Source organism: Tinamus guttatus, unplaced genomic scaffold (genome assembly GCF_059628265.1).
Source record: "Tinamus guttatus ecotype Peru unplaced genomic scaffold, ASM5962826v1 Tinamus_guttatus_pri_ptg000318l, whole genome shotgun sequence".
Classification (NCBI taxonomy): domain Eukaryota; kingdom Metazoa; phylum Chordata; class Aves; order Tinamiformes; family Tinamidae; genus Tinamus; species Tinamus guttatus.
Genome location: NW_028288852.1, coordinates 1513610 through 1534256, shown reverse-complemented (window position 1 = coordinate 1534256; position 20647 = coordinate 1513610). Strand labels below are relative to the sequence as shown.

General features: G+C 37.2%; 1 protein-coding gene across 4 annotated transcripts in view; it reads right to left on the bottom strand.

Annotated features, from left to right (window-relative positions):
• The window catches only part of ITSN1 (intersectin 1), a 120562-nt gene that overhangs the window by 70137 nt on the left and 29778 nt on the right, over positions 1-20647 (bottom strand). For 3 of the 4 annotated variants that reach the window (XM_088528982.1, XM_088528983.1, XM_088528984.1), the window contains exons 3-11: positions 18907-18999; positions 17275-17338; positions 10809-10969; positions 9191-9370; positions 8473-8566; positions 5847-5947; positions 4331-4394; positions 2054-2191; positions 1435-1550 (exon numbers count right to left, since the gene is read on the bottom strand). In XM_088528982.1, the coding sequence (XP_088385108.1) occupies positions 1435-1550; positions 2054-2191; positions 4331-4394; positions 5847-5947; positions 8473-8566; positions 9191-9370; positions 10809-10969; positions 17275-17338; positions 18907-18999 (1011 nt within the window). The remainder of the gene's footprint in view (positions 1-1434; positions 1551-2053; positions 2192-4330; positions 4395-5846; positions 5948-8472; positions 8567-9190; positions 9371-10808; positions 10970-17274; positions 17339-18906; positions 19000-20647) is intronic. The other variant, XM_088528985.1, reaches the window with a different exon arrangement.

Sequence of the window (20647 nt, the reverse complement as noted above, 5' to 3'; positions counted from 1 at the left end):
AAAAATAAAATAATAATTAAAAAAAATACGAGTTATGAAAAGTATCACTTAGCTTTTTAAAATCACTATTAATGCTCGAAAGGTGAAGTAGGAATGATTAATTACCTTTCCTTTTAATCTGGCTTTAAGGTACACCATAAATTACCTCACAGTAGTTATAAAAAAACCAGAAATACTTTCCACGTGGAATGGACAAGCACAGGGTCAAATGGGTTATAAACAACTTGACAAATTAATGGAGGTTAGATCCACTAGTAATTAACCCCAAATTTTAGTGTGAATGCAGCCTCTGATTAAAGCTGTCTCTCTTGCAGATTAAAAGAAGTTCAAAGGATGAAATAAATATCTACTACGAGCCATTATTAAAAATTACAGGCTAAGCAAAAGAAACTTTGGTTTGATGCACTATAGCGCTGCTGAAGATATTTAATGTCTCATCTTTATTCGAAGAAATTGTTCTATTCAAAACACTGAATCTTTAATAAACAAAGGTCTGATAGAGGTAAGCATCAATTTTGACCCATGGTGTAACATTTTAAGAGCAATTTAATTCCACTTTAAATGTACTCCATGATCTCAACATTTTGATGCAACTCTGGCAAGATATAGTAGGGTCTGACTATAAGCCACACATTCAATTTTGTTTTAGTCTAAGTAGTTCAAACAAAGTAGCTCAAATGAGAACTACAAAATTTTTTCAACTCCAAATTAGCAATGCCTTTAAGTACTGCAAAATATATTTAGGTGGGCATAGTGCACAGACCTACTACTCCTGTTCGCACCTGTTGGCTGTCAAAGAGTGATAAATATCCCCAGTAAAATTTCTGGGCAGATGAGCAATAAGTGGTAGTTTCTGTGTCCCAGATAGAATAAAACCCATTTTGTCCCTCTAACGGAATCAGAAACACACTCTAACGTGCTAGGTCTTATTCTTCTTTCCTGTTACGGCAGCTGAGGATGGAGTCATTGATGATAAATTCTTTGCTAGGTTGCCACTAGGATGCTTTACACTTTTTTTTTTTTTTTTTTTTTTTTAAAGTAGGACTGACAGAGCTTGTATAGAAAGAGCATACTGGCACACAGAGTGAAATAATACAGGGCTTTCTAGACATGTTTACCTTGTCTGTAAACAGAACTATATTCTACCTGAGTTAGAAAATGGAAGGTGGTAAAAAAATTTCACTGCAGTGTTATAATAGGTCTCCTTTGGTTAAGAGCACATAAGAAAAGTAGCCTGAAGGCTGTTCATGTTTCAACTATCATTAGTCAAAAGCATCGTGTCAAGAGTCAAGAATTAGCTGGACCAAGCAGCGTCTTGGCTATGTCTCTGACATGTCACAGTGACCTGAAAACATTCCTTAATACAACATTACTCCTGCACAGTCTATAATCTTGATAACAGCCCACAGTACCTCCCCATTTCCACTTGCTCACCTGGCAATTTCTTTTCCAGTTGCTGCTGTTCTTCTTCTAAAGCTGGTTCTTCTGGTAACCTTTGGTCTACAGATACTGAACTTACAGCTGATATGCCACTACCAGAGCGTACTCTTCTGTCAATAGAAGGATAATTCCAAGCTGCTTAAAAGCACCAGATTTACTTATGATTTACTGATGAAATTATAAATTTATATAATGATACAATGTTTAACCATTTCCCTCAGTGTTCCCCTTAATACCTTACTCTGCCATTTCAATTGAGATGACAGTCTACTCCAGAGCACACACTCATGTCCTCAGCAACCTAGTTGAAATTTCAATCAGCTTACTGATGTGCTCACCCTGTCCCTAAGGCCTTTATAATTTATGGCCAGTTTGGAGTTTGGAAAACAGCGGTTTAGACAATAGCAAAAGTTGCAGAGGAGGGGAGAGAGTTCACTAGTTAAGTTAAAATCAGGGCACCACAGGAACACATTCAATGACACCTATGCAATATAAAGAAAAGGAGGTGTATTTATCAACCTTCTATTCTCTATATTCGCAAGGCATGTCACAAGTTTCTCAAATGAAACAAAAAAAAAAATAAGAGTGAGATTACAGAATCATTTTCATTTACCTAAATGAAGGTGGAATATACTCTGGAGGCAGTACAGGTGGCAGTGGCTGACCAGACATAGCTACATCAATTAAATGCATAGCCAGAATAAACTCTTCTGCTGTAAGTTTTCCATCTTGATCAATATCTGAAAGATTCCTTTTAAAAGGAAAAGTGCAAAGTCAAGATTAAAAATCACTGTTAAAATGCACAATTTTGACATATTCAGTTCCAAAATTCATTTTTTCCTACTGATTCTCTAATACTACTTTGTTTCTTCAAAATAAATTTAAGAAGCAGTAACAAAATGCATCATTTCCCACATTCGTGTGTGCACATTTGCTAATGTACATCCTTGACAATATTATTTTAGGTATGGCTTCTACTTTGCTTGATTTTTGTATATTGGCTGTATCATAAGCTGTGTAGGTAAAGTTAATTGTTGAAATTTTCTTGCACACCTCATGAACTTCCACTACACTATCATTCAAAAAAGGATCCGTTCAAGCATCCTGCAGAAATTTGTGGTTTGGTCTCCTGCTTCCCTGGAGGGTCCTATCTCACCATGCAGAATATACATTTGCACTAAAATCAAAGCCACTTATGCTCCAAGCCTGACAAGGCACAAAAACAATTTAGCATTATGTACATATAAAAAATAATGCAGTGAGGTCTCCGGATGGCCCAAATCTGACAGAGGCTCATTTTAACAGTGTAAGCATCAGCTCTGTTCCCTAACACGCTGCTGACTCCAATCAAACAGGAAAACCTTCCACAGTACTGTGGGAAACTCCTGTGGACAACTGAGATGTTCCTTTGCTGTCTCCAAGGCACAGGGCTCTGTACCTTTAACCTCGGAAGACTCCTACAGCCCCGTTTGATCCATGCTTGGGATGCTGAGCGGCTCAGGGTGGGCCCAGGCACAAGCGAGCAGAGCCCAAAGCTGGTGCGCAGGCCTAGAGTGGCGCACGAGCTGCCCCAGCCGCCTAGGCCCAAGGTCTTCATCAGGGACAAGCTGAAACAGCGGCTGCCGCGCTGAACATCTGCGCTTCACCTGACGGGCCCATGGGCAAGTCGGGGAGTCTACTCCCAGTACAGACCAAAAAAATCTTGCCCAGAGAACAGGAAAACGTTCCCACTGCCATTGCTAAGAATTGGGAATAGGAACAACATTCAGGCAGATGGAATCTGTAAAATCCATTCCTTATTACAGTCAAGTTGGCAGTTTTAAGTGTCAAAAATTAAAACAGATATGTTCAGCGTGTTATTCCCCTGCCCACACAGCCTTCTGCAAGCACTGGGAGCACAGTAATTTTTGGCTGATTATCTGCTGGATGATTAGGTTGCTGTTTTTTTTCTTATAGTAGCTTTGTTGGGAAACAGAGAGTGCTTTTGAGGAGCTAAGAAAAACATTAGTGCTTAGCAAAGAAAACAAGTGCAATTGGACCAGTAGATTAGAGCAGCAACACAACTGACAGCCTCATACAGCACAAGCCAGATGGGTTAGTGAGTTGACAACGGTTTTCAAGCAAATACTTATGAAGTAGAGAAGTTAATTAGAAATAACTTGCATGGGGAATCTGGAAATTAAAAATAAGTGGTAAGGCAGCCATTTTAGAAGCCATCAAAGACAACCATATATCAACAGTAACCAAATATTACCACAGTAATAAAGTAGCTATACTACACAGCATAGAGAGGGTATAAGCTTCCAAAGTGTGAAGGAGGGAGGCCAAGCCACATCATGATAAACACAGCAAACTTTGGCATACAAGAACTTGGAAAGAAATGAGAAGCCAAGACAAATCCTCCTTTTAAAATTGATTATTTAAAGGACATAACTCCATCTCCTTGGGAGGCAGTCCTTAGAAATTCACCTCTGATCAATACAGGATGCAGACAAGCCCCGAAGAAAGCATGGTTATGCATTAAGTTTCCCTTTTGTACTACCTGCGTACATGTATAACTTGCACTGTTGCTGCTGTAGCATAGGGCAGGGGAGGCAGAAGAAAGAAGGCTGAATATTTGGTTTAAAAACCCCATAATTAAAATCCAACACACATCTATGTGCATAACCATATATGTTTACAACAAAAAGATACTCTTTTGTGGGTTTGAGTAATATCAATATATGGACAAGACTGCAGGTTTTGTATTATAAAGCTATGCATTAAAAACAGGAAAGCATAATGATTTATCAGTGTAGGGAGAGGGAAAAAAGGAAAAAAAATGCATTATGTAGTAGAGAGGTGTAAGCACAGCTCTTAGTTTAGTAGAAATCAATAGATTTATCTTTACCATATTGTAGCCAACTGAGCCTGGGGTAAACTTGATTGCATAAGGATAGTTCTTGCTTGTGGACCTAGCAAATTAGAACAAATGTTAACAAATATAAGAAACTTCTTTCTTCTCATGCTTTACCAAAAAGTTATTTCACAAGCAGATTTTAGTTTTGAGTAAGTAACACTGAAGAGTTTTTTTTTTTTTTTTTTTTTTTTGGCATGAGCAGACTATACAAACTGCTATCCCACATGAGAAAACCATTCTATTTTCTTTTTAAAACGAGGCAGGTCTTGTTATCAGTGGATAAACTGAATATTGTAAATGGCTGCAGATTTCACACAACCCATTATATCCTCTACAGATTTCACACAGCCCATTATATCCTTTCCAGGAATCCATCTCCCACAGCCAACTTATTTGGCCAGAAAAAAGTCAAGAAGGTGAGAAAAGAATCCCAACTATGATGACTGTTCCACCACCAGGAAAATATGTTCTCACTTGCAAAAAAGGAAACCAACAGGTTGTACGCCTTCCAAAAGGCATACATTGATTGTTTGCTATTGGAATTCTCATATGTTCCAGCAGGGAAACATTTTCACTCCAGCATATTCCCTACTATAAGTAGCAGGCTACCAATCAAGAAGGGAAGAAAAATTTCTCAGAGCTTTTTTTCCTGTCTGTGTATGCTCAGGAAATCTGCATAGCCATAAAAGCAGGGTAAGAGCTATGTCAGTCTCTTGACTGATGAGAAAAAGAAATAATCCAGTTCCCTAAAGCAAAAGCTCTCTGTGGTCAGAAGCCCAGGAGCCAACAGCCTACCTGTTTTACAGTTCCGGTAGGAAGATAAACACAAACATATAATTTAATGATTGGGGAGTTAAAGTGGGAGAGAGAAAAATAAATCATGCAGAATCAAGTATGAGGTTTTTTTTTTTTTTTTTTTTTTTTTTTTTAACTCGTGGGTTGTTCCTGTCCTTTACGTATTTGGTTGATATGTCTCTTGAATAAGTAGACACTTGCCTACAACTAATTTTTAGACACCAACAGCATTCATATAGCTAGAAAATTGAACACAAAATTGAAAGATTTTACTATGTAAATACTCCCACTCTCTTTATAAAGCAAGATCTGTCCTGTAGTCTACTTTCTGAAAGCTTTCAGTGTTCTTGTTAACAAAGGTCAAAGAAAATGATTGTGAAAATGAGGTAAAAAAGAAAACTGAAAGGGTGAGGTAGGAATGAAAACTTAACTGGAATTTCTTATAACTTGTTAGCTATGTTTGGTAATCCAGCCCTACAGCTTTTAGATGGCTCAGGGTCCCTCTCCCAACCCTTTTCCATTAATAAATAAAATCAGCACCCATTCATAAATGAATATTTGTTCCTAAACAAGACTTTGAAGCAGTTGGAAATTTTTAGCACAAAAAGGGGCTAACAAAAAAGGGATGACAAGCAAGTTATTTTCTAAATATTGTTTTAATCAGCCTTGTACAAGTAAAAAGGACAAATGCACGCATCAAAAATTTCAATACCTGTTAAATGTCCACTCATTGTTTTATCATGGCTGTTGAACAGCTGTCTGTATTTCAGTCTTGATGACTGAGGTACAGCCCATTCTGCCACAGGAGGCACACTAGAAAATGGGTGTAGAGGAGAGAAAAATATATAATTGTACATTTTATCACACAAAGTTCGCTACAGGTACAACATGATGGAAGTGCTGCACAGAATTTTATGCCTGAAATTATCCTTTTAAGAATTCTTTTTTTCCTGAAACCATAGCACCTTACGCTTCTTGTCTGAAAACACCGTTCAGTGTCTTGAAACACGGCTTGCAGTAAAGATGAATGACAGGCGTAAGAGTTTTACTTTTTTCTTTACTGGCAGAGAATTAAATAACCCAAATAGATCAGAGGAACTAAAAGTTTTTACCTAAGCATACGGTAAGAAATGCCTCACTGTAGTCAGCAGAAGTATTATCTCATCTTACCCTATCTTGAAGTGGTTGTCTTAGCCAAATCATTCATAAGCTGATTAAGGAAAACAAAAATGTAAAGTATGCTGAAAACATGTGTGGAAAGAAGAATACTAACACTCAATACACGATCAAAGTTTCTCTGAAGGGATCTTGACTCACAAACATAATATTCCTGCTTCTAATTCATTTATATAATAGGCTGAGTGCTGCTACTTGTAGATATGCTTTCCCATGCTTGGAGGCTGACAAGTCTTCACGCTGAAAAGCGGTGAGTAAGGTTTTCCATCTTTAGGGACATTTACACTTTGCCCTTTTTTGTGAAGGTGCCACACAAAAGACACCCTATGTGGGCATTTGTGAGAAAGTGCCGAATTACTGTAAAATAAATGGACCAAAACAGCCAAATCCCTTTTCCCTGGTTCACTAAGCAGACAGCATGGTATGACCTTTCAAAGCTGAGCTGAAAGAATTAGATGAATAACCTAATTTACCTTATTTTCACATTAAAACTGCTAAAACCTTTATTTCTATTCCTTGTTTTAATTTTTTTTTCTTGAGAATAAAATAAAAATACCTTGAATAATGAAAATGAGAAATTTTTATTTAAATTTCATCTGTATGAACTCCTTTCTCATAAGTTCTGCTAGATGCAAAATTTTCACACAATTACTTTTTATGTTAGGTATATATGCATCTTGACCTGGGAGATAAGGTTATTGTATGAAAGTAATGAAACTCTTCATGGATAACCATATGGTAGCTGTGGAGGAAAAAAATGCAGTGAGACAATACAGTTGACTCATGTATTCCAAGAGTTTGTTACTGAGGCTTCGGAATTTAGAGTGATAAATAAACTGGATTTTTTGAAATTCATCCTTTTTCAAATTCAAAGAATATTGAACTTGGAAAAAAACATGGCTTCACCTTTATTCTAATTCAAGTATAACAGCTCGGTTCTTCTTCTTCCTGTTCCCTAAACTCTGCATTATCACTGCATTATCAGCAGTCTGTCAAGAAATACCTCCTTCAGTGCCTGTTAACAATTCAAAGTTGCTAAAAACATTATGGTTGAGCTAGGTGAACTCCAAACAGGGCCAAATTTAGTCAGAGAACCAGGCAATTCCACCTCAGAAAAGAAGTCATCTCATTTGAAGTTCAGGCCATTGTAGGCAATGAAAGTGACCAGCAAGATTAAGATACAGTTAAACCCAAAACCATGACAGTCCTCTGATGGAATATCTGAAAGCTGCATAAGCTGAACCTGCTTGAACATCACTCGTTAGAGATATTGAGTGTTATTGCAGACAGACTGGATAACTACTTCTAGCCATGGGAATTCCATCAGAAAGCATTATTGCTATGTTCCTAACAGTTAGGTTTCAAATAAAAGAAAAATTGCTTGTTTTAAAAGATTTTTAATCCTCACTGCCAATAATCAATAGCGCCACTTTCTCACAAAAGGCACACACAAAAAAATCTGCAGAATACAAATTAAACTAGGTGACAATTTCTCAACTCTTTTCTTTCTGGGTAAAAAAATCCTTAGCATAGACTAGTAAGGAAGTTTCACTAAAGAACACTTTAAAAAGCACTATCCTGCCTCCTACAAAAAATTTTATTTTCTTAAATAAATTTCTTCAGACCACCACGGTACAATAAATTTTTGCCTGTCAGTACATTTTCCTAGGCCTTGCGAATCCAAAAGCCTTTTAAGTAATTTTCAGTGCAAAACTTTGAACTTCAAGCTCATAAAAGAAACAGTTATGTGGACTACATTTGAAATGAGAACTATTAAATATATTACTTTCAAAAATAAGCCTGGAGTTGCTAATTTTTAAGAATATTATTTCTCCATACTGCCAGGAATGCTCATACCATATAAAATAAACCTAATTTTCTTGCAAAAGCACATGCTTATCCCAAAGAAGAGTTTTAAAACATTTGCAAGTAGTATCAACACACACTGCAGTAGTTAATTACTGTATTTCGATGATTTGTTACTCAAGAAGCATTCCATATTAAGCCATAGCATCCTATGTTATCCTGAAGTAGTATCTCACAGGAATTGATTTCTGCCCTTTATTCTGAAAACACATTTTGAAAAACCTTATTAAAGAAAGGCAGTGTTGTTAACTACAAGGAATTAGATGTGCACATATGGTCATTTCATGTCTACTTACCTAGCCACATCAAATGATTGTGCCTTTTGCAGTTTTGTGTTTAACTGTGATCCTGGACCAGATCTACTAAAGGAAGAGCTCTTTGGCAATGTGGCTGAAAATAAGGCAATATACATTTTCTTTCAGTATTAGCATTTCAAAATGTCAGCTTTCAATAACATTCACTTAGTTCCCAACATCACAAACAAGCATCACAGTGCTTCTGAGAGACACTGTTATTTTAACTTAAGATTTTAAAAGGGAACCTAACATGGCAAGACAAAAGATATGGGCATTTCTCTCATGTTCTTCTACATTTGCAGCTTTACATAAAAAATACTATTCATGTCAAATTTGGGGGCGATTAATGTTAAAATTAATGCTAAAGTTATCCCAACAGATAGCAGTATTTCAATAGTTACAAACAGGTGGAAGAGGATCAACTTCTAAGCTTCAGTTTATGGGCAAGCTAGACTTATTACCCTGTTATATTTGGGCTAATATTTTGCTCAGGACATATGTCAATTACAGTGTGCTGTGTCCAATGTTTCTTTTAACTTTTATACAAGTTTGTTAATAAATTACATAGAGCTAATGCAAAACACAGGTCTCACACAAAGCCATTCTCCAGAGCAAGCTAAAACGGCTAATTCCATGTCTACTGACCTCTGGACCCAAAGAAAATGGCAAAACACTTTGTTAATAGTGAGCGAGTAAAGAGTCTCAGTGTGTAGCATACCAGGATGAGCAAAAGCAGGCAGAGGTTGTACAACAGCAGGAGCTCCGTTAGCCAAGGGGGGCACCGCTGCCGCAGGAACAGAGGAGACTAATGGTGGAGACATTCCCACTACGGGAATGGATGCCATTGGTACTGGGGCAACAGCAGAAAGAGATGGCATGCTGGCAATGCCCCCAATACCTATGGGCAAGAAAAGGAGACATTTTTTTGACCCGAGAGACTCCTAGTAGCACAATTTGTTTAACTGCAAACTGGAATCCATCAGTAAACGTGGAATTAAATGGCATACTGCAGGGGAAACTTCCACACATCCCTTTTAACGCACTCTTACAGTCTGCTGCACCATTAGCATGGTAGGGGAGCATAAAACAATGTAGAGGGAACAACATACCATTTTATAATGTATGTATATAGGATCACACTGGATGCAACAAAAAAATCCATTAGCATTTGCTGAAGAACAGAATTGTTTGCCTAGAACTGAATGAAGAGCAGCACTGTCAACTTTCAGTGAGTAATGAGCCCAAAGTCCACATTTAGCCACAGCTGAAAGGAACAAGCTCCAGAAAAACTGCTTGCAGGCTATTGTCAGGATGAAACAGTGCAAAGCTAATAGGGTAAAGCACAGTAACGTAATGAAGTAGTTTAGGTGTAAGCACAGTTACATGGATAACAGGAGGCTAAGGAGGTTCAGTCATGCCACGGGAAGAATGAGGCTCTGCACAAGCAGCCGAGATCAAGCTTACAATGGACAATAAAAAAAAAAGAAAATCCTGAATTTCGCTGGATTTCTTGGGGGGGATGGGTGGGGAACTGACATGATTACAACTTCTCAGTCCAATATTTGTTCTGTTCAATTTCACCGATTTCTTACAGTCAGATATAAAACCTGTGTTCGTAAAATTTGAGAAAGAGACAAGGGACCAAGCAATAGGCTTGCATGCAGTTTATCACATGCACTACTCCCTTTTCATAAGGGCAGAGGTGATTCTCAGGCACCAACCGCCTTGAACCACAGCAACTACTAAAAGAGAAAGGTAAAGAACCTCTTGCTAAAGTGAGGCAGAACATCACAATGCCAAACATGAAGCTTCATTCAGTTATTTTGAGCATCCTCCTACTATCCAATTTTAGCTGCTCCTTTCCTTGAAAGTATAGTGACCTTTGCAATAGGTCAGCTATAAGAAATTAAAGTGATATTTGTTCTAGCTAATATTAGCATAACTCTACTCATAACATAAAAGTGGAAGGGTGCATTATAACCTTGTTTGTAAAAAAAAGTCCAAACAAACACAGCTACTACTGCCAGAACTGAAGATCCCTTAGCAGAAAGTGGAGATGAATCACAAGATTTAATAGTTTAAATAAAACTTCATTACTTTGGAATGCACCAGCCCTTCTGCGTGGACATCTTTTTTCCCCACAGGCACTTTGAAGGCCAGAGCATACGGGGAACAGGACGTGGGCTTAACTTATTCACTATGTTTGGATGCTAAAAGCAAAGTTTATTGAGAATTTTCTTTTGGAGCATGTGCATGCATTTGTTCCTGATAAATGAAAATCAAATTAAACTCAAGTTACTACAATACACGTTAACAAGGAGGAATACAGAGCTTACCAAACCCCGATGCACTTGGCAGGGCAATCGGTGGTTGCTTCATGACAGGAGGCAATGCAGAGGGGAGTTGATAACCTTGTAGTTTGAGCTTGATAAGTTTCATAGCTATTGAAAACTCCAACTGGTCCATCCTCCCATCATTGTTCATGTCCGCTAGAGCCCTACAAGATAAGCAAATAAGCAATTTTCCTAGTTACACTCTTAATGAAGAACTTTAGGAACTTCCCTAGAACTGTACATACACAGGCATGTGTATTCAAGACTGAATTTCCACTCAAAACAATTATGCCAAGCTAAAAATAGTCAAATAAAACACTGTTTAGCCTGAGAATTTCTTTCTTTCTTTCCTAGAATGCTTAACTACAATTTTAACTTAAAAACAAACAAACAAACAAAGGCTTAATTAAGTGCAAAAACTTTGCAAAAATTACATAAATAAAACTGCATGATACAACAAACAACACTGCAGGGATTCAAATTATTTAGTCCGCAAATTTGTACTTTAGCTACTCTTATAATAAAGTGCTTTTTAAATTTGTGTGTTGTACTAAACACCATTACATCTGCAAGTGCATAAATGTGTTTCCACACAGTACTCAAGGATAAACCATTGAGACTCGATTTTGAATAGGCTTTCATGTCGAGCAGTCTGACTTAACAGTACATCAAATGAAGAAACAAAAAGACGACTGTTTAAGACAACCATGCTCGGCAGTGAATGGGGTTGGTGGGGGAGGAGCAGCAGGAAGAAGAAAATTCCTGCAGTTAGGAATCAAAAAAATAGAATAAATGCTTATTAATATTGTAATCGGTTCTAAGCTTTTTTTGCATTATACCTATTTCTTTGCACATGCTTGAATTAAGTACACGTTTCAGTATGATTTGAAGAGTACGCAAGAGCATGTGTACATTTGCATGTCACAGACATGACTACACAAAGGAGTCAGGCTTCCAGTTAAACTAGAAGTCCCTTTCTGATGGACCCCCTTCCCAAGACAGCTTCCATGTCAAAGTGTGAGAAGCTGTCAAAAAGTGCTGCTGTCGATTGACCGTTATTTATAATGGATACTTTAAACAAGTAAACAAGTACAGTCAGCAAATACAGTGGCAAAGCAGTCAAAAACTGACAGCCCTCTTGTTTCAGCCAGAAAAATCCCAAGAGAAAACAAGATGTAGATCCCAAAAGGGGCTGTCATAGGCCAACAAGGCACTTTAGGAGATTCCCCTGGATTAGATTATCAGCAGCACTTCCCCACCATGGAAACACTTCAACTCTTGCTAATATTCATAAGACATTTTCAGCAGCGTAGCTCTCTTGCTCTACCAATTCCCATATCAGAAAGCTTAACAGAACTACTATGAATCAGGTAACAGTACTTGGAGAAAGAGAAAGCCTGGTCAAAAGACTGTATATCCTAAAGGTCTAAATTAGAATAAATCTATTGCTGCAAGTCTTGCAGGTCTGAAACATTCCTAGATACTATGGGGCAGAAGGCATCGGAAGTGTTGGAATTTCAGAAACTTAACGGCTAATTGTCCTCCCTGAAGTACTCCCTTACGTGGCTTTATCACTAGAAAGAAAACCAAACATACCCCACACAAATCCTGGGGTAAACTAGGCTCATTAGAAACACTGCAGAGTATTGAGAGCAATGGAAACCAGGAACACATAGTCAGCTTCATTTATCTGATGCTTACAAACAGACCTCGCACTTTTTCAAGGCAACTAAAGACAAATCAAAAATATCCAACAGGGAAAATGTGAGGCTTTTATGAAGGTTCAATCCAATACTTGTTAGCTGTTCTTTTCTCAGCTCCCAGTGGAAAAGGAGAGTAAAAGCCAGGCCTACACAGCTAGCCAGACGAGGATGTACGTATTAAGTCAGAGAACGTGATCTGGAGAAACATATTCCAGCAGATTTTTGACTGCCTTCCAAACAGTCAGTGGTCTTCCCAAAGAAAAGCCTCCTTCCTCAACATACGGAGCAGTCAGTCAGCTGCACTGTGGCCAACTGGCACTATCAACTCAAACAAATAAAGAGTTGCAATGTTCCTTGCATCTTTGCATTTAAGCACTGTAGTTAGGCGAGATGCATTTATAACAGTGGTATTTATTCAACTCAAGTGGCTTCCTCACCTGCAGCTACTTTGATTTACAAAACGAAAAGTTTCCTATGGCTAAAGCGGAGGTGGAATCCCTCAAGCTGTTAAATGCTTGCCCAGGAAAATGATGTAAGAATAAATGTCACGCTGTAGGTGATCTTGGTTCTCCAGACACCGCTAAAAGAGAGCACTGCTACAGCACACCAGCGTTTGGATTCTACATGAGAAAATATTAATTGCCCAGTAATAAGAAACTTTGATGTGCCCCAGTCTCATTGCTTTCACTGAACTCCTATCCACTTAATCACCAGGGGCTTTTAATTTGGTTTAATGTCTGACCTTCTGTTCAACTCACTCACTCTACATCAATGGTCTTGTTATTTAAATAGACATCACAAATTTCAGAGAGAAAAATTATGTATACAGCAGAATTTATACACATTCCTACAGCACACTAACAAAAAATCAGCTTGTGCCTGTCAAAATCTCTAGTGAATATCTAGGGCAACTTGCATTTCTAATCATTTTTAAAGAGCCTAGTCCCACACTATTGGACTATAGTGCTACTTCTGAATAAACATCACCTTGCATGTGGCAAGTGGCTTAATTTCACTGTTCTGTTTCTAACAAAATTTGAAAAAATGTAATGTCCTTTAATTCATTTCAGTTAAAGTCTGGTCGGAAGCCAGTACAGAGCAGTAAATGGATTAAACATTGATTATATTTCATAGAACATGCCTGTGTTTGTAACAGGGATTTCCTAATGAGAATAATTGCAGGGGGCTGCATCATAGCGCTGGATGTCAAGTTCTGACCAGTTTTGTCCCCCAGAGATCTCTTCCCTCTTCCTTCTCTCCTCTCCTCTGCAGGACATAAAGGCAACTTGATAATTTCTTCATCTCTCAAAGGCAGAAACTGAGCATGCAAGCTTTGTTTTGTTTCTTTCAAATATGCTTATTATTAGTCTACAAAACATGTCTGTGAAAGTAACAGAGATCTTAAAACATGAATACCACACTGCAGTTCAGAAGTCTGGAATTACTTAGCTTTACATCGCCATATTAGATTATACAGTCCCATATTGTATTATTAAAGTCAGACACAATAGGAAAAAACAGATTTTTAGAATTAGTCACTTAATTCATGCATTACAGAAGTGTTAAAATTCCCAGCATTGCCACCTTATCCTTCTGACATTTTACACAAATTTAAGAAAGTTGTGAGGGAAGAATGTGTCAGAAAAGGGTAAAACAACCAATAGTTTTAATTTTTACTGGAGAAAAATAAGCAAGCAACTTCAAATGCAGAAAACAGCTGGCATTGATTTTAGTTCCTATCTGAACCCAGAAAGACAGGGTCTAGATGGAAGATGCTTTTGGAGGCCACCATTCACAAGGGCTTTAGAAGAAAGCCAGATTACTAACTACTTAAAAACAGTTATCTTTTGCAGTTATCCATTGCAGTCTCAATTCAAAGCCTACTTAGAGGCTTCTTAATAGATTACCAGCTTGGCAGACTACAAAGCTTGCAAAGGATAGAATAGTAAAGAAGTTGCTGTACTAGACCATAATAATTCTAATGATTTTGTCCACTGGGGTCCCAGAAACCCATTTTTCCCCCCACTGTAAATGAATGCTGAGTATAAGGGATGCAGCAAATTTGAATAATTAAAAAAACAAACATGAATCTACTATTTTTTTTTCCAAAGGAACATGAATTCTAAGTAACCTTTATTTAATAGCAGAAACTAAAATAAAATACACTATGTTAGAGTATGACAGAAAAAAGTTACACCAACTGCAGAATATTTTCAAAGCAGCTCTTAGTCAGAAGATATTTTACTGATATTTTAGCTAACTAGCACTTCACTTTTTAGTGAAAACTTTTCTGTGAGGCAAAAAGAGCAATTCGATTTTACTTAAAAAAAATAAAACAGAAAGTAACTATAATCCTTATATACACAATGACCTGCTCACATATGAAAATCAAATTCTCTCACTCAGGAGAGAGCATGTTTGGAAACAAGTTTTGCAGAGAGCTCGGAGAGCAGTTTGGCCAACCACTCACTGGGGCAAATCCACTGCAACTTCTTCCCCAGCTGCCTTTTCCTAAACAGGAAGTTTCACAGCCAGCAGAACAGAGGATACTTCTTGTTAGGATAGGCTTGTCTACATTCAGCTGTAGGTTATCTTTGCTGGAACATACATTGAGCTGCTATCTTGACAATGGATTCATATAAGCAACTGAAAAAGAATGGGAAAACAATTCCAACATATGTGTACACCTCCATATTTCCAGAAACAGAAATTTGCGCTGAAGACTTCCATAAGCTGCTCTAACAGAAAGTAACAGTTTTGTTTCCTTAAAGACTGCTACACCTCCTCTTTTCTCCCACTAATAATCAAAAACTTCCATCTACTGAAGAAGTGAAGTACAGAAGACAACAAGTTTTATGTAGCTCTTTTCCCTCACAAAAACCCTAGGCTTATTACTCCAGAACTTCCCTGTTACTACAGTACTCATGGACCCATATCAATCTTACTAAAGATTTGGACAGTCAGATGATGTTTGGGATAAGACTATTAACTGTTAAATCCACAAAGCAAGGGTGCCACTTAGAGGCCTTAGCCCTGGGAATTAGGGCAAACAATGATTCACATTTTTCTATGCAGCCTGGAATGCATGTTGCCCTTGGGAGGCTGCAAAGTGCTGCCTGCCACAAGCCACTCCAGCTTTCACTGTTTCTGTGGGACTGCAGTAACGCATGGTAGGTTGCATACAAACATTCACTGATTCATCAAGAGTTAAATCGTTTGAGTTGTGGGAAAAAAGTTTTTCAGTTATTTTTGTTTTGTTTTCCTGGTTTCTTATTCCTACTACTATGTGATTATTTTCTTACTTGGTTATTCCAATTCCAACTGCAAAAAAATAAACAGCCTGATCTATTTTACTTCTCTTGATTCAGAGCTGATCCAAAACGGAAGAGAGACAGACAGCAAGAACAAGACAGATGTCTACATGCTTTTTTATGATTTATAAAGGCAGCACCAGTAAGTTTTAGTTTAGCTTTATTTAAACAAATGTGCAAGTTCAGGTCTTGTCTCTATGACAACTACAGAACTAGGGGAATGATTCTCTCCCTCTCAAGAGCCTGAAAAACTGAATAATTCAGAGAGGAAGCGATTTTTAGTCAGACTATTTACAACTGTTTAGTTTTGTTAACACCTATTTAAAGCTAATGCCTAGGGAACATTTGTAGAGAAAGGATATCTTGTTTAAGACAAAACTTCTTTTGCTCTTTAATTAAGAGGCAAGAGAAGTTCCAAAGGGACATTTGAACTTTCAGTGAGACTTCCAGCAAATAAGATAACCAGAACAGATTTGATATTTGTAAGCCAAATAAAAGAAATGAATGAACATAAACCATTTAAAGAAAAATCGTGTAATCCAGGCCTTCTCTAAGGCACCTATATTTCCAAAGCAATTGTTTGCTAGCAGCAAATGAACTCTCTTATTTCTCCAGCCAGAAAAAGATTTTGCCTTTAGGAGCCCTTACTAAATCAAAAGGTTGTCATGCCTTCAATAAACTACTCTTTCCCTATGACAGTTAACATTAGAGGGCAAATTAACAGATATGTCAAAAGTTATCAATACATATTCTGCTGCTTTTTTCAACCTATAAAGAAAAATAACTCTATTTTTCTCTGTCTACCACCAAAAATATTTTAGTAAGGGTGCAATTAATGCATATTCTGAATAACCTCTGCAAGTCAGCACTACTTGCTGACACCCCCCTCCTGAGGGATCGTGTAATTTGGCACAGAAATAACTGCAGCCCTGTAAGAAAAAACTGGGAGATTCCAGTAGTGTTTGTGATATGTAAGATACAATGATGCAGATTTTTATTTATCTAAACTCACTCACAAATAGTAAAAAATGATCCTCTTTCAAGTTGTATCGCTAACTACAATGTTAATATTCTACTCTACTCTTACATTTTCATAAGAAATGTTGCAAATATTACATAGGCTCTTGCAAGAGAAAAAAAGATACTAATTATTGTGCCTAATGATTGTATTAGTGTTGCTTTTAACAAAGTGGAAAGCATTCTGGTAGCCTGAAGTGAGCAATGCAGATCTCTAGTTTTAAAACAGACACCACTTTGCAGAAGGATGGTTACATCCAATAACTGAACCAGCTATATCTTACCATAAAGCTTAATTGCCTTGTAGACTTTTCAAAAAATAAGTGAATAAAACAATGATTTCAAGCTTCAGACTGCGAAATATAATTACTATTCAAGTCTATTCCAGTAAATTTCATGCTCACATAGCTGCATTTTTCCCCCTTTTCATATACTCACCATATCTGTGCTAACACCGGCTGAGGTAACCCAGATTGAAAAAAAAAGTTTCTAGCTTGATCACCTATAAAATAAATAGGACAGCATTTCAAAAAATGATAAAAATATCAGTAAGAAGAAAGAGGAAATCATGAGTCAAGATGTCTAAAACAAGCAACAGTAAAAGCATTAATACTTAATGCTAAGCATACATAACTGAGTGTAAGATTTAAATTCATTTTGCCACTTTGAGAGGCTATAAAATATTTCCAGCATGCACCTACTACTTAAATCTTCAGTAAAGATCTAAGCCTTCACCTCGGACAATGGTAAACTCATGGTTCCCACTCCTAACCTTCAGCAATGTCTCTCTTCTCAAGAATCACAGGTCTTATGAAAACTAGATTTTTTTCCCCCCAGAAAAAGTATGTATGTATAAACTGCATCCCAGCTTTTTGGGCAGGTACAATGCCAATTACCTGGCACAAAGTAAATATCTTTATCACTTGATTTTATATCAACCTGATGTGAATCTAACAAGCCACTATTAAAGAAAGCAAGAGTAAATTTCAGAGTTGTTTTCCAGCTGTCAATTCCAAGTAAGCCTAGGAAAGCAGTTACTAAAGGATTAGGCACTTGGAATTCCTGTAGTCTTTAGAGGAAAGTTGTAAACAGACTAGAAATGGTGTTAAATATTAAGGGAGGACAGTAAAAACAATACTAGCATAGACAGAGAGCTACAATGGATTTTGCATCATGCCCATCATGCAGCAGCAGCAGAAGCAGCAAAGTAACCATGCAGCTTAAGGAATGCATGGATGTGATGCACTGCTAAGTCTGGCTCTCATTCCACACTGTGGAAATCCTCTCGATGTGGAAGACAGCAAGGAAGCTGAAACATTTCCATGTCTTTCATTTCAGTTGAGTAAGGATTGAGCTTAGATAGCATTAAAGAGAATTAAATGCAGTTCCCCTCCTTCCCCCACAGCTTACTCCCAAAAAGTAGACCTCATACTGTTGTTAAATTCAAAGCAAATTAGTGGTGTTTAGTGAAAAAAATCAGTAAAACAATGCAATTCCTCTACTTGCTGCCTTGCTTTCCACAATCTAAATCAGTTTTTTACTATTTATGTATTTTGAAGAGGTCAAGAAACAAATCGTTTTTGAAACAGATTTTAGTTAAATCAGTATTTCTTTAACAGACTTCTCTCTCAGTGATCTAATAGAATGTAAGGTACTTCAATAAGGATGTAAAAGCACGAGAGCACTACCAGACATCAGGGTGATTCTGTGTCTTGACTTCTAATTCTGCAGTTTATAAATATCAGCTAGCTCTACACTGTAGAACTGCTTTATAGAGACACAATCATACAATTTCAATCCTACTTAAGAGTAACACCAAGTGGCATAAAACAGCAGTGGCATAAAGTGATCTTAATTTAAGCTACATCCACATCCATTACTTAAGATATCACAAAAGATAAGGTTGACATAGCAAGGTATAGATGCCATGCCAGATGAGATATAAAATGAAAAATAATTTTTCTAGTTGTTACACTCCAATTTCTCCCAGGCCACTCCGTACATTTGATTTTGTACATTTGTACAATTGATTTAATTGACTGAAATGAGAAATGCAAACTTTTTAATTACCAGTGATAAATCCAGATGTTGGTTTCAGACTATGAAACTGCTGATCATGTTTAGCTCTCTCCTCCACAGTAATAGCCCAGATATCCAGGTTGCCTAGTTTAAAAAAATAAATAATAAATAAAATTTAGAAGTCTTATATAAATACTCCACCATATTTATTCAAGTATGATATGTCATATCACACAGGATTATAAAAACAACATACTAAACACGCATAGACACCAGAGGCCCACAAATACTCATAGAAAGTATTCACATGGTTCACAGCCAGAGACAAAATTCAGACTTAGTAGATATGAAGAACATAAGAATTTCCTGCCTCCTAAATTTATTTGATTTAAAATCCACTTTTATATGGCAAAGGATACTTTGTACGGAAAAGAGAGGGATTAGAAAAGGAGAACATCTCTAAATGGCAAGTTCCACCTAATGAAAGAAAAGCCACATTCCTGAATTAAAAAAAAAAAAAAGTCTACCTCTGTTTCAGATAATCCATGCACTTCTGGAAATAGGTAGGTTCGTAATATCCCATTCATTAAAGAAAGGACATTGTTAGATAAGTGCAACCAAACAGAATTTCAGTGAATAAGCTCCTAGATGCACTCTGAAGAGGTTGCATAACTATGTGTCTATGTTTCATCCCCGAGGCGGATGAAAGATGACCCTCCTTGGAACATGGACATTCCAAAATGCTACAGTTGACATAAGTAACTACCTCCTCCATCTTCTCACAAACTCTTGACAGCAGAAGAAAAATTGATTTCTGAATATTGCTCATAAAGTCTATTAACAGTAGCTGAAATTCTTTCCCTGTGTTGAAATCTTCCCCTGTGTGACTACTCTGCCTTAAGATGCTAAGGCTGGATGTGGAAGCTTACATATAAAAGGAATACTCCCTGAATATAATGTGGGGAGAAAAAAAAAAAAATATATATATATATATATATATATATTTATATCTTGCAATATGTAATGTCTTTCTGACTTGCTCTCTCCATTTCAGTTACATGTGACTGCCTTATACCACAAAAACACTCACCTCTTCCCATCCTGTCTGAAAGAGGGAGCAAACCCTAAAATTAAAAACTATCATTGCACGAGACAACTAAAAAGGTGTTCTGTTAACCATGTTAAAACAAAACTTGTTTCTTCTCTGGAGTTCCTGAACTGGAATAAATGAGTATTTACTCTTCCAAAAAGATTTCTAGTTGTATTCAAACCATAAGCTGCCTTTGTGGGATACGAGTATCAAAACAGCCAATGTTAACTCAAGGAAGCCATTGGGCTTTCAGCCTTATCTATCAGAGAAAATATGAATAATATTTCTAGCATTGCCTCATTCCTATCTTTTATTATTTAGTGAACAATGAGACTTATGGGAGGGCATGAAGCAGGATCTTACTCAGCACTGAGACATCATTCAGGACTTCAGATGCTGGATCCCAGCTCAGAGGCTGTGGGGTAGTTCAATATATTCAAACGCAAAGCGGTTAGTCACCAAACCACAAAACTCTACTTTAAAAATTGCATTTAGAAGTAGAGAAATGTGGATGGATAAAAAAAAAAAAATGCATAGAAAAGTACACATTTGGGGTGAGGGCTCTCCCAAGATGGAGACTGCATAAATCATCACTCCTCCATTTTCTCCAGTGACCACAGATAACAAAGCATTGTTGCATATGCTGCGTTCTTGAAAGAAAGACCAAGCTTCCCCATAAGGATTGGATTTGTCTTTACAACA